The sequence below is a fragment of the Photinus pyralis genome, unplaced genomic scaffold, assembly GCF_008802855.1.
Source record: "Photinus pyralis isolate 1611_PpyrPB1 unplaced genomic scaffold, Ppyr1.3 Ppyr1.4_LG2, whole genome shotgun sequence".
Lineage (NCBI taxonomy): Eukaryota > Metazoa > Arthropoda > Insecta > Coleoptera > Lampyridae > Photinus > Photinus pyralis.
The window spans coordinates 39,293,300-39,310,736 of NW_022170403.1; the positions used below are offsets into that span (position 1 = coordinate 39,293,300).

Sequence of the window (17,437 nt, forward strand, 5' to 3'; positions counted from 1 at the left end):
TAAGCAGAAGGACAGGACGCAGTGCAGCGCTGCTAAACCATGTTAAACAGACCAGTATGAAGGGGCAGTTAGGAAAATCTTGTTTTGTAACGTTCTTAATGAAAGCAATTTTATGGTACTTTCGAGCCTTTTGTTATTGCATGTATTTTGTATCAACACATTGACGTTGAAACCGTTTGAATTTTTTTTAAAAATTGCAATAAAGAAAAAATTCCAAGTGAATGACTTTAATATGAAAAGTGGTAGGTTCGAGTAGGTATATCTAATTTAAGATAACTTCTACAAATCTATGTAGTGAAAGGAATTCAAAGCAAGCTCTGGAAATAGAACACTTGTAAAAAATGGAGCTGTAAATTCGATTTGTTTCATATTTACCGTTGTTGTCCATATGTTGAAAACTTCATCGTACTGCGGTGTTTAATTTTGGCAAGCAAGTATTCAGGAAATTAAATTTTTGAAGCTAATTTTCAGAGAAACCTCTGGGAAAGGTAAACGTAAATTTATCTCAGGAGCTATAGGAGATGGTACATACAATTTCACTATGTATCCTCATCGTCATAGCATTATAAACTTTAGATCGGGTTTTACGAAACTTAAATGCAATCTATTGACCAATAATTAATTTAAGAATTTTAATTCTGGAAAAAAAGAAATCTTCAATCTACCACTCAACGCTGAGAATCGGCGTCCTATCTGTATGCCAAATTTCAACATTTTTACACTTTTAAAAATAGTTATGTAGTGCACACGAACGGACGGACGGACAGACAGACAACAATACAAAACTATAAAGGATCTGAGGATCCCGAGGAGGATCCTTAATAAAACCCATGGATTTCCAATTCATTAGTTTTAATCAGTAGGTAATGGTTTTACATTATAAAACATACGTTTAGAGAAAATGGTGTGATAAACGATTACACTTTTATTGATACGGTTTTCAATTCTAAGTACTCTTTGAGTCCTTCTTCTCCCCTGTAACAAACAGACAAAATGTTAGTATTAAAAAGACGTGAAAAAGATTCGGTTTGAGGCAGCGACAGTAAATGAAGGTAGTACCTAAAAGAGAACTACCTGCTACAACAATGCAACTAATTCATTATGACGTGCCCCCTTATTATACCTAGTAACCCTGGTAGAAATTAACTTACAACTCTCTTCCTACTCCAGATTGTTTAAATCCTCCGAATGGCGTCTGGGGTGAGACAGCGTGGTAACAGTTAACCCTACAAACAAAAATACAAAAATTATAGTATTTTCAAGTATTCTTTAGCTTTACATAAGATACTTACCACACCGATCCAGCTCTCACGGATTTGGCGTAAGCAAGAGCAGTTGTAATGTTGTTTGTCAATACTCCCGCCGCTAAACCGTAGGTCGTATCATTAGCTCTTTTAATAACTTCTTCCAAGGTCTCAAACTTTAAAATGCTTTGTACTGGACCAAAAATCTAAAAATCCGGTTTATAAAAGGGGTTTTAGTGTTTGAAAATAAACCTCTTCTCTTGCAATTGTCATGTCGTCTTTAACATCGGAAAATACGGTTGGTTCAACAAAGTAGCCTTCATTTCCTTTGCGACAACCTCCGGTTTGAAGATGGGCACCTTCCTTTTTTCCACTTTCTATCAGTCTTAAAACTTTATCAAGCATCTCTTGATTTACCTACACAACATTAGATATACTTAACGCATTCGGTTATTGAAGTAGGAGTACCTGAGGACCTTGCACGGTATCTTCAGCGAATGGATCACCTACTTTCGTACGCTTTGCCTTTTCTGCAGCTTTCTTAACAAATTCATCATAAATACCAGCCTGCACGTATGTGCGTGATCCCGCGCAACAATTTTGTCCATGGTTAGAGAAACATGCTCCATAAGCAATTTCAACAGCCCTATCAACTAAAAGTTCAGATATAAGTAATAATAGGTATATTATAACGCGAGCACTTTTACCATCTACATCATCAAATATAACAAGAGGACTCTTTCCTCCAAGTTCAAGTGACACGCGCTTCAGATTGCTTTGACCAACACCTTCCATAATTTTGTTGCCAACCTATTTTAGACATATTTCATTACTTTGGCGATTTTTTAAATATCATACTTCAGTAGATCCAGTAAAAGCAACTTTATTAATGCCTGGATGTTGAACAATCGCACCGCCTGCGGTTGGCCCATATCCTGGAAGTACATTTACTACTCCTTTTGGAAATCCAGCCTCCTTTGCCAATGCAGCGAGTACGAGAGCTGTCAAAGGTGTTTGTTCAGCTGGCTTGAGAACAACCGTGCATCCCGTGGCCAAGGCTGGCGCCCATTTCCACGCCACCATCCCAAGAGGATAATTCCACGGAATTATCTGTCCAACAACACCCACTGGTTCTTTAATTGTCATGGTCATAAAATTGCCATCTGCAGAAAAGAGCTTATAAACCGAACTAAGCGATCAATGAGAATGTTACCAGAGGGAATTGTACTTCCGTGAATTTTATCGCAGTATCCTGCGTAATACTTCAGCACATCAATAGAAAATCCCACATCGTGAAGTGCGTTTTTGTAGGTTTTACCATTGTCCAACGACTCTAAGGCAGCTAAATACTCCTTGTCGCGTTTCATTAGGTCCGCAAGCTTGGAAAATAAATTTGTACATTTCCACAGTAACTTAACTGTGTTGATAATAATACCTTCAGTATCAGTTCACCTCTTGAAGCCGGCGACATAGTTCTCCATTCGGAATTGCGTTCAAAGGCTGCTTTGGCAGCTGCGACTGCTTTATTGACATCTTCCTGAAATTTAAGTATGATTACAATCTTCGATCTCATAATGGTACAAACCGGCGCAGATTAAGTAGGTTTTGGATTTACTATTTTAAAGTTATTGGAGTATACAAAATAGCTACTTATATGTCAAGTACGTAAGCAAGGGCTTTACGGGTGAGCTTTATATTATACGCAAAAGAGATTTAGGTTCTTTTTTTATCAAACGAGGTTGAACAAGGCGAGTTAAATACAATCCTAAATTTGTAAGAAAAGCAATCGTCCTTATTTTAGGTACCTACATACTACGAGTTGGGTGTGTTCTAATCTTATACAAGGCAGTGATTTTATGCAAATGCATGATTTATAGTATTTTACATTATTAGCCAGGTAAGTGAGTTTTTACTGGCGATAGGAGAAGTTGACTGGCGAGCCGTTAGCCTGTCATCTCCTAGAGCCAGTAAAAACTATTACCTGGCGTATAATGTAGAATATTTTATTTGTTACTCATTTGTAAACGTAAATAATTAGTTCTTAAATTGATCTTGAAGAAATGTCTAAAATATCATGTTATCCATGTAACAGAGACTTCGCATTAATTCTGGCCAATGAAATTACTAGATTACTAACTTGTAAAATTTTTACAGGTCTGCTGTCAGTTTTACAAGTCTGCTGTCAGTTTTACAAGTCAGTAGCGTTTAAACATGACGTTTACCCGTTTGCGTTTTGTCTTGTTAATCAACGTTTACAACTGAGTAACAAATAAAATCAGTAATATGTAAGGCGTGTGCTTTTAGATCAGTGGTGATCAATCGGAATCAAGTTCAATTAATCCAATTAATTTTTGCAGATTTTGCATATTTCGGGACCGTTTGTGCATACAATATTATCAAGACCACATTTAAGCGGTTTTTTGCTGGCTTATTATAAACTTGCAAAGCAAGAAACTTTTGTGTTTTCTTGTTCACCCGCCGACAACACGGTTGTGGGTGTGGGTAGCATGCAAGTTTTTAAAGTACACAGACCCTGGGAGGTATTTATGCCAATATTGCCGCAATTATTATAGTTTTCTTTGGAGTTTCACGTTAAATTAGGTGCAAGTTAAAATACCAAACGACAGATATTTAGTTAATTTATGGATAAAGGATTTTTTATGAGGTACGTATACCTGAATCACAATCTCCGTTTTAAACACTCAAATGCTAGCTCAAATGCGAAAATAGTATTAAAACACTCGTACTTTAAAGTTGCTAAGTAATGATACTTCAAGTATGAATTTTGAAACTGCCATCTGGGTGAAATAAAAAATCCTCTTAGGTCGCTTTCTGTAAATGCAGAACATTTCTTTGGCTTGTACCTATCCTTTGGTTGAAGCTTTCACAAACGTGCGTAATTTAGAGTATGCTTCCAAATCTGTTCCACTTTTTAATCGCAGCATTGTTTGAAGTTTTGAATGAATGCACCAAAAGATAGAAGATTTAAATACCTTTGACATTTCCTTCATATATGCGAGCATTATCGATGCATTTAAGACTTTATTCGTAAGTAACTTCCTATTCATCCATGGAAACAACTTTTCATATTCTTTATGAAAGGCTTTACTGGATTTGGATTTTACATCTACCAACGTTTGTTTAGATTTTACGACAAGCGATTTAATGGACGGTGTATTATCTTTTTCAACGGAATTCGTTTTATTCACAAAGACGATGATTTTTATAAGCAAATGTCAAGTGACATTTACATGGCAATCGTGAAATCACGAACACCCAGCCCACTTATTTAGACATGTATTCGAGTATAACGTCAATATGGTTTCATTGTATTTCCTATTTTTAAATTATACTGCAGGTATAATAAAAAATACTATAAGATACACGTGTATAATTGGTCTTTAAAGCACTTGCAACGTTAAAGGCAATCCGCTTCGCGTCGTGCCATTAAACTCGTTGCGCGTGCTTTAAAGACTTGATTATACACTTGCATCTTAATATACTATTCCGGAACTTAAACAACTTATGGCCGTTTGAACAAAGCTAAACCGAGCTTAGCTTATAAGCATTGCTTAAAATTCATTGTAATTTGTAACCGTTGTCGCAATAATCGTTGCCAAACGGCCATTAAACTACACAACGAAGATATTTTTAGTAAATACTGCAGCTTGAAAAACATATGTCAACCTATAACGGGTGACGGATTAGTGGCTCTAGGTTTGTTCAAAATTCGATTGTTATAAAATCATAGCCGACAACTAAAAAACATTCAAAAAAATGGTATCAATTCAATGTAATTGCGAATAACTCAAAAACTGTTAAAGATAGCTATAGTAACATGTAATATCAAAATATGTCAACGTCGATTCTCTATCTAATGCAATAGTAAGAAACCAGTTATTTCATTTAAAAAATTTGAGTTTTTAGTTTTTGAAGTTTTTTAAATTTGGATCTTCATATAGGTAGGTGCCGTCTTATGCAACTTAACTTTGAAACACTGAAAGAAAGCCCTATTCTTTCTTTATGCACTGGTAAAAAATGGGTTACCATAACTAAAACCGTTTTCGAGTAAGCAATTATCAAGGTATCGTCTGCATCCGTCATTTTCTTAAAGTCAAAATAACTTAAAAATCATAAATGGTAGATCTCGACATGTGGGTATCAAAAGAACTGAAATTTTACGTAGAATCAAAAAATGCAATAAAAAGTAGGGGTTACCAGTTAAAATAACGAAGTTACTATACTGTATTAATTTTAAGAAGGTAGCGGTAGAAAGCATAGGGAAGCTTTGCCCTTCATTATTTTTGGTTAAAACACGAGTCAGTATTACAATGAAACATAAAACGGGTGGTGAATTTTGTAAGGTGGTAGTTTATGTTGCTAACTAAACTGCCAAAGTGTCATTATCTGTTAGTGTCAAAGATTTATTTCTCTCCGCAGTGCTGAATATTTCTACTTTTACTTTACAATAATTTGGTGCCGTTTTATATTTTTCCTTTGTGTTTATCTTCAAACACAGCGCCATCTACTACCTTCTTATAATGAATATAGTATAGCTACTTCCGGTATTTCCGAAAGTGCGACCATTTTGAAAATATTTTACAACGATTCGGCCTTCAGAGTAACTCCTAAGTAGAAATTTTCAAAAACCCACCTATTTCCTTTTCCAGAAACGTTTAACTGAAGCTCCCAAAAAAGCCGTACTAAATATTGTGAATTTATGTCGCTAATAATAGTGTAACGTGATTTATAAATTCGGGTTCGATTTATATCAATATTTATTAAACAAAACTAAAACACTATAAAAACCGTACAATTTATATCGATTATTTATATCACACACACTTCGCAATTTATATCAGATTTTCGCGCTCAATGTTTCGTCCGTACTCGATCTCGTTCGATAGTAGACTGCCGCGATGTTCGGTCCGCAACCATTTATACACGCAAGCAATGTAAGTCCCGAACATTCTCGAATATTCCTACTATCGCGCGCGTAGAAAATTCCAGAGCGCCAAAGGCGACGTCATGTCTGGAGCATTTCCGTTACAATAGTTTGGCCAAAGAGTAATTATGGTTACTCTTTGGTATGGCATTATCAAACAGTAGCCAGGGCATAAAGTAGATACAGTTTAATTTAGGGAACATACCGTTTAATAAGATCGAGTATCCCCCAAAAATATTCCTTTCGGTTTCGGAATATTTTTTAATGTTTAATATCTACCTACTATTGCCACATAGCAGTTAAATTTTAATTTTCATGATACCGTTACAACAATATTTGAGATAAACTTTACCCTGGTAACCCCTGAGTTGATAACAAATTAATTATTCTAATTGTTTTTTTTTCGGCCTCAAGCTAATGATATTAAATTTAGACAACAGTACAAAAAATTAAGGTTTGTGTGTTACGTCTTTGTTTGTTTATCATTCCTTTAATAATGGCCTACAGAATTTAGAGGTCGAAACGCAGGCAATTTAAACAAACTAATTCGGGGAAAACAAGGTCAACTCTGTTGTTATTTCATTCACCATAATATGAGAACCATGAATATTTACCCTCGTATTTCTATACGTGTGTTATTGAACGACTCATTTTTGGCCTCTAACAAATAGATAACCAATCGGTTACTAAGTTACGTAATTATCCCTCATTAAATGTAATAGGGTTAATTAAACGAAGGTGATTACACGTAGGTATATAGATAAATGTGGATTGAGTTGAACTGTTGCAAACTTCACTTTCATGATGTGTGATGCAACGGTTGGTCATGGTGTCATTTATTCCTTGTGGCCGAAAACTTAGTACTAGCGGTATACCAAAAGATACTGCATTTTCTTATACCAAGGTGCCACTTGGTACAGTTGTTCCTTAGAGCCATTTAGACGATTTGGCCCGAAGAACACATTTTTTTAAAAACTAAATATGGCCTAGAGACGAGATCTGGGTGTCGATCCCGTATGATTTTAACCCGAGGAATCCAATGGTAGCGCCAGAAATGTAATCCGGATACAGGAAGTTCGTGAAAAGCCGCCATTTTTAGAAAATGACAGACTTTTGATCGAATTATATTTCTAAGGCACACCAGGTCGTGTCCTTACACGAAATGTCTAGAGTTATGTTTTTGGGGTCAGGGAATTCATTTATGATAACAAAAATAACCTACTGGCATCGCAACTGCATGAGATGCTTCCCTACTGCGCTTTTTGAAGACGTCGCACACGGTGTAACCCAAGATATTCCAAAGTTTTAATACCTATATAAATTTGTAATATTTTATTTAATAATAATACACATTAACAAAACATAAAATATATTAAAACACGGGCTAAAAAATTTATAAGCCTATGAAGGATCACCAAGTACATCGCTGACCTCCTCTGAGATTGCGTTATCACCACTGAAAAGGAATTTCACATACCGGGCGAATATTTTAAAACCGAACGTAGGAAATTAACATGCGAAAAACGTTTTTGGCCGATCGTTGCTTCCCATGTTAACTTAGAGGGTTTGTAATGACACCAATCAAAAGACGATTTTTTTTCTCATCTAATGATATACGAATTAGCTTATTTTCAGGTGCATTTCTCATTATTTTATCAAAAATTCGGCAATAAATCCAATTAGCAAAATCATGTTAAACCATGGAAATTTCCTAACGAATTGAACTAGGTTTTCACATATGCACGGAAAACAAATATCGCGTACTAGAGTAAATATTTCCGCTGTAAACGTTGTTTATTATAAATACTTTTTCCTCAGTGAACCGCATTTTACAAAAAAATTAATGCCAGGTGCATAAACTGATATTGATCTCGACGTTTGAATCTGCTTTTTGTCTTACTAGTCATGGCGAACTTGATTTTGGTAAGTGGATTTCTCGAGTTTTCGATAATACAGTGAGAAATACACCTGAAAATGAACTAATTCGTATATCATTAGACGAGGAAAAAAATCTTCTTTCGATTGGTGTCATGATCAACCCTCTAAGTTAACATGGGGAGCAACTATCTACAAAAACCCCTTTTCCCATGTTAATTCCCTATGTTCATTTTGGGAATATTCACCCGATATAAATATTAAAGGTTCGGTAGTATATTATATCGAAAGTATACAGTATTCTTACCCTTTGTTTGAGCAATCTCCCAATGCAGGGGAACATGGCAATCCGTGTCGCCGGCAGTTGCACCGAAGGGTCTCGCAGCCACACCTGTCAAGAGCACGGACTGCCTTCTATACTTGTGGCAGCTTGGACTACAGAACCTTCCAGCCTTTGGCTTCAAGAGTCCATCCCCGCATCCTTCTGGACTTGTAGAGCTTCTCATCACCTGGTTTGCACATCCCCAGATATGGCCAGCGACATACGCCGCCCTCCTTATGTGCCCCTCCACCTCTTGCTGCCGCGACACGGATTAGGTACCATGTTCCCCTGCATGCCAAAAATGTATGGGAGATTGCTCAAACAAACGGTAAGAATATTGTATACTTTCGATATAATTTACTACCGAACCTTTAATATTTATATGTAAAATTCCTTTTCAGTGGTGATAACGCAATCTCAGAGGAGGTCAGCGATGTACTTGGTGATTCTTCATAGGCTTATACATTTTTTACCATATGTTTTAATATATCTTATGTTTTGATAATGTGTATTTTTATTAAATAAAATAATATAAGTTTATATATTAAAACTTTGGAATATCTTGGGTTTCATCGCGTGCGACGTCTTCAGAAAGTGCAGTAGGGAAGCCTCTCATGCAGTTCCGATGACAGTAGGTTATATTTGTTATCATAAATGAATTCCCTGACCCCAAAAACATAACTCTAGACACCTTACACGGCCCGGTGTGCCTTAGAAATATAATTCGATCAAAAGTCTGTCATTTTCTAAAAATGGGGGCTTTTCACGGACTTCCGGTATCCGGATTACATTTCTGGCGCTACCATTGGATTCCTCGGGTTAAAATTATACGAAATCGACCCCCAGATCTCGTCTCTAGGCCATATTTAGTTTTTTTCTAAATGTTACAATAAATCACCCCCAACCCCTCTAAAATCTACCCACACGAAAAATGTCAAGTGTTCTTCGGGTCAAATCGTTTAAATGGCTCTAAGGAACAACTGTACCAAGTGGCACCTTGGTATAAAAAAAGCAGTATCTTTCAAGAATTTCCGTTATACCGCTAGTACTAACTGTACCTATTAGACATTCTCACTAATTAATGAAAGTGCAGATTCTAGTATGGATCATGTATGGATGACATATTTTTTCGAAAAATGAACATGATATAGTTGCAGTTAGCTACCTAATAGTAACAGCATTGAGACATGAAATTGTGAGAAACAATTCTAGGAATGTTAGTACTTGGTTTCCGTTTGGCGTTGAAAAGGTAGTTTTGTGAAAAAAGCATTCGATAGACGGTACAAAAGGGTGTTTATGCAACGCGGTTGTAGTATGAAAAAATAGATTTACCTTGTCTAACCAATCGTATTTTGATGTATTTGATCTCTCATTTCTGCATTTTCACATCGCTCTAGATGTGCACCTCATAAAGCAGTGGGTTCAATTTAGGCACATCTAGGTAAATGTACCTAAGCGATAATCCAATACCCAGTCTTCTTAGATAGGATCATTAGAAAAATAATAGTACATTATATATCAAGAAGTCCACTATTATTGACTGAGCACCAAGATTACATCTCGAGGCGCTTGCGCCGAGGGGTGTAAGGTGCGAAGGCAATAATAGACTTCTCTACCGTGGTATATATACTATTTTTTTCACTACTGGCACTTGAAATCCTCTAAATTAACATATTATATTGATAAGAGAGTTAACGGTTGGACAGAATTGTTTGTTTCTTAATTTAACATGTCAATCAAGTACGTGGAAGTACAAGTGAAACAGGCCGTATTTTGTTCTGTCATTGAGATTTTTCAAAGAGTAATTTCGTTCGAATTTTTTCAAAATGTGATAATTTTAGGTATGTAATTTCTCTGGAAATTGCGAATGGTGGCAATTATTCATTTTAGAGAACTTGTCTAAACGTTCATTGAGCGAAATTTCGGGTTGTGTTTTCTAAAAGTGACAGCGTGACAGTTCTCATTATTGACTACTAGTTAATAATAAAAAATTATTAACCACTTTGAACAAATGCCGAGAAAGCCTACTTTAGAAGTGGAAAAAAGGTTAATAATCATGTCATCGGACGCTAGTAGTGAAAAAATCAATTTATATTGTATTTGCCATGAGATTTTAGGTCATTATCAAGTTTAGATATAGCTATCTACACAATGATTTACTAGTATCACAGATTTAAATATACTAAAGTATGTACCTCTATTGAATCACACTGGTTTAATCAGGTAAATATCACTCGTCTCTTTGGCCCTTGTATACTTTTATTACTTCTACAGATAATGGGTAAGTTACCTTGTCAGCTTCTGCGATGTCAGCAATTTTTTTGCCTGTTGCAGGATTGAGAACTGGAAAAGTTTTCTTACTAACAGCATCCACAAACTCGTTATTTATAAATAACTAAAAATAAAGTCATTGATCACACAATCCCTTTTTTCGAATGGTCTTACCTTGGTGTATTTGATGGGCGGATTCGATTTATGAGCCATTGTAGAATGTGTTTCCAGTCACTTCTATTACAAAGTACCTAGTTCCCAAATATTTATCGGTCCTTTAAATTCGTTCGAATATCATATCTCACGATATGATAGTAGAGGGGGTCGAATTATCAAAAGTCATGAATGTCACTTCAATTAAAGTGGTAGGTTCGAGTGTATCTAATTTAGGATAACTTCTTCAAATCTAGTAGTTAAAGGAATTCAAAGCAAGCTCTGGAAAGGTAAACGTAAATTTATCTCAGGAGCTACAGGAGATACCTACAGTTTCACTATGCATCCTCATCATCATAGCATTACAAAACTTTAGATCGGGTTTTACGAAACTTAAATGCAATCTATTGACCAATAATTAATTTAACAATTTTAATTCTGGAAAAAAGAAATCTTCAATCTACCACTCACTCAACGCTGAGAATCGGCGTCCTACCTGTATGCCAAATTTCAACATTTTTACACTTTTAAAAATAGTTATGTAGTGCACACGAACGGACGGACGGACAGACAGACAACAATACAAAACTATAAAGGATCTGAGGACCCCGAGGAGGATCCTTAATAAAACCCATGGATTTCCAATTCATTAGTTTTAATCAGTAGGTTTTACATTATAAAACATACATTTAGAGAAAATGGTGTGATAAACGCGAGGATAAACGATTACACTTTTATTGATACGGTTTTCAATTCTAAGTACTCTTTGAGTCCTTCTTCTCCCCTGTAACAAACAGACAAAATGTTAGCATTAAAAAGACGTGAAAGAGATTCGGTTTGAGGTAGCGACAGTAAATGAACATAGTAAAAGAGTTGCTACAACAATGCAACTAATTTTTCATTATGTGTCCCCTTATTATAGTAACCCTGGTAAAAATTAACTTACAACTCTCTTCCTATTCCAGATTGTTTAAATCCTCCGAATGGCGCCTGGGGTGAGAAAGCGTGGTAACAGTTAACCCTACAAACAAAAATACAAAAATTATAGTATTTTCAAGTATTCTTTAGCTTTACATAAGATACTTACCACACAGATCCAGCTCTCACGGATTTGGCGTAAGCAAGAGCAGTTGTAATGTTGTTTGTCAATACTCCCGCCGCTAAACCGTAGGTCGTATCATTAGCTCTTTTAATAACTTCTTCCAAGGTCTCAAACTTTAAAATGCTTTGTACTGGACCAAAAATCTAAAAATCACGTTTATAAAAGGAGTTTTAGTGTTTGAAAATAAACCTCTTCTCTTGCAATTGTCATGTCGTCTTTAACATCGGAAAATACGGTTGGTTCAACAAAGTAGCCTTCATTTCCTTTGCGACAACCTCCGGTTTGAAGATGAGCACCTTCCTTTTTTCCACTTTCTATCAGTCTTAAAACTTTATCAAGCATCTCTTGATTTACCTACACAACATTAAATATACTTAACGCATTCGGTTATTGAAGTAGGAGTACCTGAGGACCTTGCACGGTATCTTCAGCGAATGGATCACCTACTTTCGTACGCTTTGCCTTTTCTGCAGCTTTCTTAACAAATTCATCATAAATACCAGCCTGCACGTATGTGCGTGATCCCGCGCAACAATTTTGTCCATGGTTAGAGAAACATGCTCCATAAGCAATTTCAACAGCCCTATCAACTAAAAGTTCAGATAGAAGTAATAATAGGTATATTATAACGCGAGCACTTTTACCATCTACATCATCAAATATAACAAGAGGACTCTTTCCTCCAAGTTCAAGTGACACGCGCTTCAGATTGCTTTGACCAACACCTTCCATAATTTTGTTGCCAACCTATTTTAGACATATTTCATTACTTTGGCGATTTTTTTAAATATCATACTTCAGTAGATCCAGTAAAAGCAACTTTATTAATGCCTGGATGTTGAACAATCGCACCGCCTGCGGTTGGCCCATATCCTGGAAGTACATTTACTACTCCTTTTGGAAATCCAGCCTCCTTTGCCAATGCAGCGAGTACGAGAGCTGTCAAAGGTGTTTGTTCAGCTGGCTTGAGAACAACCGTGCATCCCGTGGCCAAGGCTGGCGCCCATTTCCACGCCACCATCCCAAGAGGATAATTCCACGGAATTATCTGTCCAACAACACCCACTGGTTCTTTAATTGTCATGGTCATAAAATTGCCATCTGCAGAAAAGAGCTTATAAATCGAACTAAGCGATCAATGAGAATGTTACCAGAGGGAATTGTACTTCCGTGAATTTTATCGCAGTATCCTGCGTAATACTTCAGCACATCAATAGAAAATCCCACATCGTGAAGTGCGTTTTTGTAGGTTTTACCATTGTCCAACGACTCTAAGGCAGCTAAATACTCCTTGTCGCGTTTCATTAGGTCCGCAAGCTTGGAAAATAAATTTGTACATTTCCACAGTAACTTAACTGTGTTGATAATAATACCTTCAGTATCAGTTCACCTCTTGAAGCCGGCGACATAGTTCTCCATTCGGAATTGCGTTCAAAGGCTGCTTTGGCAGCTGCGACTGCTTTATTGACATCTTCCTGAAATTTAAGTATGGTTACAATCTTCGATCTCATAATGGTACAAACCGGCGCAGATTAAGTAGGTTTTGAATTTACTATTTTAAAGTTATTGGAGTATACAAAATAGCTACTTATATGTCAAGTACGTAAGCAAGGGCTTTACGGGTGAGCTTTATATTATACGCAAAAGAGATTTAGGTTCTTTTTTTATCAAACGAGGTTGAACAAGACGAGTTAAATACAATCCTAAATTTGTAAGAAAAGCAATCGTCCTTATTTTAGGTACCTACATACTACGAGTTGGGTGTGTTCTAATCTTATACAAGGCAGTGATTTTATGCAAATGCATGATTTAAATTAGTAATATCATAGTGTAAGAATAGAATTACACTAAGGTAATATGTAAGGCGTGTGCTTTTGGATCAGTGCTGATCAATCGGAATCAAGTTCAATTAATCCAATTAATTTTTGCAGATTTTGCATATTTCGGGACCCTTTGTGCATAAAATATTATCAAGACCATATTTAAGCGGTTTTTTGCTGGCTTATTATAAACTTGCAAAGCAAGAAACTTTTGTGTTTTCTTGTTCACCCGCCGACAACACGATTGTGGGTGTGGGTAGCATGCAAGTTTTTAAAGTACACAGACCCTGGGAGGTATTTATGCTAAGATTGCCGCAATTATTAGTTTTCTTTGGAGTTTCACGTTAAATTAGGTGCAAGTTAAAATGCCAAAAAGACAGATCTTTAGTTAATTTATGGATAAAGGATTTTCCGAAACTTAAACAACTTATGGCCGTTTGCACAAAGTTAAACCGAGCTTAGCTTATAAGTATAGCTTATTAATTGTAACCATTGTCGCAATAATCGTTGCCAAACGGCCATTAAACTACACAACGATGATATTTTTAGTAAATACCTACTGCAGCTTGAAAGTTTCATAAGTGGCGCGTTTAACGCACGAGTTCAAGTTTAGAAAACGAGCCGCTCGCTGTACGAGTGCGATGGGGCGTTTTATGAAACAAGTTTCTTATACTATTTTTTCTATTGAGAAGATATTTTCGAAAATGTTTTATCAAAATGATGTTATAGTAACTTTTTGTAACTAGGGAATTTTGATATAGAAGTTGTATTAGTACAGGTTGTATTAAGTTGGCAGTACGACGTCCAAAATATTTCACTTATTTAAATACAGTCTCATCAATTTTGTTTTAATTAATAAACTTCAGAAATTAGTACATTAACTGTGGAACAATTCATAAAGGCAAAATACAGTCCTTCGTCCTTTTATATAAGTTATGTGAAATTCAGTCGTGTCACTGTCGATTAACGACAAAGCTAACAGCTAACAGATTTCGCCCATATGACACTGCTTCTACTTATATTGGTGACTGACATAAAAAGAAAAACAAAGGTTTCTTTTCGCGATTTGCCATTAACGGTCACTAACGGATCGGTCCTTAGTGGGTTGTTGTTACGTGATAGGTGTCACTCATTAAGACGGGTTCGGTTTCGGATTGTCACTTCCTCTTAGGAGCATAACGATACTACACAAATCAGGCTCACGATATTAATAACGCAGAACAAGTGCTAAAAGCAATAAGCTGCTTCTTTTTTGAAAGATAGGTACACTCTATTCGTACTAGTAATCATTGGTCACAGATTGCACGTAGATGTTCAACGTGCTACAAAAAGAGGCATTGGGCCGTATGAATAAAAGTAAGCAAATGCTTCTACTTGAAAAATTCAAAGTAAATACTTGTAACTGCCCCTTCATACTGGTCTGTTTAGCATGGTTTAGCAGCGATGCACTGTGTCCTGTCCTTCTGCTTAGAAGCGCTGCTAAGTCGCCCAGTGCGAAGGAGCACTTACGAGTATTTACTTTGAATTTTGCAAGTATAAGCATTTGCTTACTTTTATTCATTCGGCCCATTAATCATTAAAGTAAAAATTTACCTCAAAGCTACATATCGTAATATTTAATTCCCTTTTGAGTTTTGGGAGAAAGTAATTAAGTAGTTTTTTCATATTGTTCTTCTTGTAATTTGATTAACACTTTATCAGCCTTACATGTCTCGCTTTTAATCAAATAGAAAGGGAATCTTGGACTTGTCTTTCTGTATATCAAAACATAACCCTAATTTGTAAACAAATACAATCGAATGTCAAATAGGGTAGTGAATTTAGGTTTTCCTCTTTAATACCAACTTAAAAACGATGCGTTAATAGGTCTCATTAACGCACTGTTTTGAGCGGAAAACAGTGCGTTAATAAGAACATTTAAAAATCGGAATAGAAAAAAACTTATGTCAACCTATAACAGGTGACGGATTAGTGTCTCTAGATTTGTTCAAAATTCGATTGTTATAAAATCATAGCAGTCTACTAAAAAGAAAATCCAAAAAAATAATATCAATTCAATGAAATGCGAATAACTCAAAAACTGTTAAAGATAGCTATAGGAACATGTAACATCAAAATATGTCAATTTCGATTCACCTATTTCACTTTCCCAGAAACGTTTAACTAAAGCTCCCAAAAAACACCCTGTATATGTGCATATTTCTACAAGTTGAAGTGCATATTATTTCTTGGCTTGCTTATAATTACACGTTTACAGTAGAAGATTGATAAAAAACATCTACTTGTGATTAACGTTAAAATCTAATAGTGGCGAAGACTAATTCCACAGCAGTTTCCCTTAAATAAAATTAATTTTGATTGGACTTTTCTTGCAGGTGTCGCAATACCAGGCCGCAGTTTTAGTTTGGCATTATGGACTAGTGCATATTAAATAATGCGAATTATTGTCGCTCATATTTTTAATTTTGGTATTATCAAACAGTAGCCAGGGCATAAAGTACGTTTTAATTTAGGTAACATATGTCGTTTAAAGATCGAGTACCTATCCTCCAAAAATATTCCTTTCGGTTTCGGAATATTTTTAATTTTTAATGTTTAATTCTACCTACTATTGCCACATATAGCAGTTACATTTTAATTTTCATGATTATGTTACAACAATATTTGAGATAAATTTTACCCTGGTAACCACTGAGTTGATAACAAATTAATTATTCTAAGTAATTGTTGTTTTTTCGGCCTTTAAATCACGTAGGCCATTATCCAAGCTAATGATATTAAATTTAGACAACAGTACAAAAAATTGAGGTTTGTGTGTTACGTCTTTGTTTGTTTATCATTCCTTTGATAATGGCCTACAGAATTTACAGGTCGAAACGCAGGCAATTTAAACAAACTAATTTGGGGAACTCTGTTGTTATTTTCATTCACTATAATATGAGAACCATGGATATTTACCCTCGTATTTCTATACGTGTGTTATTGTTCGACTCATTTTTGGCCTCTAAGAAATAGATAACCAATCAGTTACTAAGTTACGTAATTATCCCTCATTAAATGTAATATAGGGTTCATTAAACGATGTCTTTTTAAAAACGTGATTACACGTATATCGATAAATGTGGATTGAATTGAACTGTTGCAAACTCAACGAGTGTTCAGTAAATTGCACTTTCATGATGTGTGATGCAACGGTTGGTCATGGTGTCATTTATTCCTTGTGACCGAAAACTACACCTATTAGACATTCTCACTAATTAATGAAAGTGCAGATTCTAGTATGGATCATGTATGGATGACATATTTTTTCGTAAAATGAACATGATATAGTTGCAGTTAGCTACCTAATAATAACAGCATTGAGACATGAAATTTTGAGAAACAATTCTAGGAATGTTACTACTTAGTTTCCGTTTGGCGTTGAAAAGGTAGTTTTGAAAAAAAAAGCATTCGATAGACGGTACAAAAGGGTGTTTATGCAACGCGGTTGTAGTATGACAAAATAGATTTACCTTGTCTAACCAATCGTATTTTGATGTTTTTGATCTCTCATTTCTGTATTTTCACATCGCTTTAGATGTGCACCTCGTAAAGCAGTGGGTTCAATTTAGGCACATCTAGGTAAATGTACCTAAGCGATAATCCAATACCCAGTCTTAGATAGGATCATTAGAAAAATAAATCAATTTATATTGTAGGTATTTG

The 17,437-nt window shown here is 35.6% G+C and overlaps 2 protein-coding genes across 3 annotated transcripts; both read right to left on the reverse strand.

The window, feature by feature from the left end:
* Positions 1-835: 835 nt before the first annotated feature.
* On the reverse strand, positions 836-10,960 carry LOC116163096 (retinal dehydrogenase 1-like). 2 transcript variants are annotated; one of them, XM_031476941.1, is made up of 11 exons: positions 10,832-10,960; positions 10,677-10,781; positions 2,680-2,781; positions 2,458-2,623; positions 2,103-2,407; positions 1,952-2,054; positions 1,713-1,897; positions 1,497-1,661; positions 1,293-1,450; positions 1,152-1,226; positions 836-975 (listed from the first exon to the last, which is right to left on the reverse strand). In XM_031476941.1, the coding sequence occupies exons 1-11, from the start codon at positions 10,868-10,870 to the stop codon at positions 918-920; spliced, it is 1,461 nt and encodes a 486-aa protein (XP_031332801.1). In that variant the 5' UTR covers positions 10,871-10,960; the 3' UTR covers positions 836-917. The 2 variants fall into 2 exon arrangements, with proteins under 2 accessions (XP_031332801.1, XP_031332802.1); XM_031476942.1 differs by lacking the exons at positions 10,677-10,781; positions 10,832-10,960 and adding an exon at positions 5,899-6,042.
* A 488-nt stretch (positions 10,961-11,448) lies between these two features.
* Positions 11,449-13,438, reverse strand: LOC116163097 (retinal dehydrogenase 1-like). The gene is made up of 9 exons (XM_031476943.1): positions 13,286-13,438; positions 13,064-13,229; positions 12,709-13,013; positions 12,557-12,659; positions 12,318-12,502; positions 12,102-12,266; positions 11,898-12,055; positions 11,757-11,831; positions 11,449-11,594 (listed from the first exon to the last, which is right to left on the reverse strand). The coding sequence occupies exons 1-9, from the start codon at positions 13,421-13,423 to the stop codon at positions 11,537-11,539; spliced, it is 1,353 nt and encodes a 450-aa protein (XP_031332803.1). The 5' UTR covers positions 13,424-13,438; the 3' UTR covers positions 11,449-11,536.
* Positions 13,439-17,437: the final 3,999 nt, after the last annotated feature.

Excerpts from the sequence above, each read along its gene's own strand:
- LOC116163097 (XM_031476943.1), bottom strand. The coding sequence starts at position 13,423 with ATGAGATCGAAGATTGTAACCATACTTAAATTTCAGGAAGATGTCAAT. Across the intron at positions 13,014-13,063 it reads CGGAAGTACAATTCCCTCTG|ATGGCAATTTTATGACCATG; the intron begins GTAACATTCTCA and ends TCTTTTCTGCAG. Across the intron at positions 11,595-11,756 it reads TCTGGAATAGGAAGAGAGTT|GGGAGAAGAAGGACTCAAAG; the intron begins GTAAGTTAATTT and ends TGTTTGTTACAG.
- LOC116163096 (XM_031476941.1), bottom strand. The coding sequence starts at position 10,870 with ATGGCTCATAAATCGAATCCGCCCATCAAATACACCAAG. Across the intron at positions 2,055-2,102 it reads CTTTTACTGGATCTACTGAA|GTTGGCAACAAAATTATGGA; the intron begins GTATGATATTTA and ends TGTCTAAAATAG. Across the intron at positions 1,227-1,292 it reads GTGAGAGCTGGATCGGTGTG|GGTTAACTGTTACCACGCTG; the intron begins GTAAGTATCTTA and ends TTTTGTTTGTAG.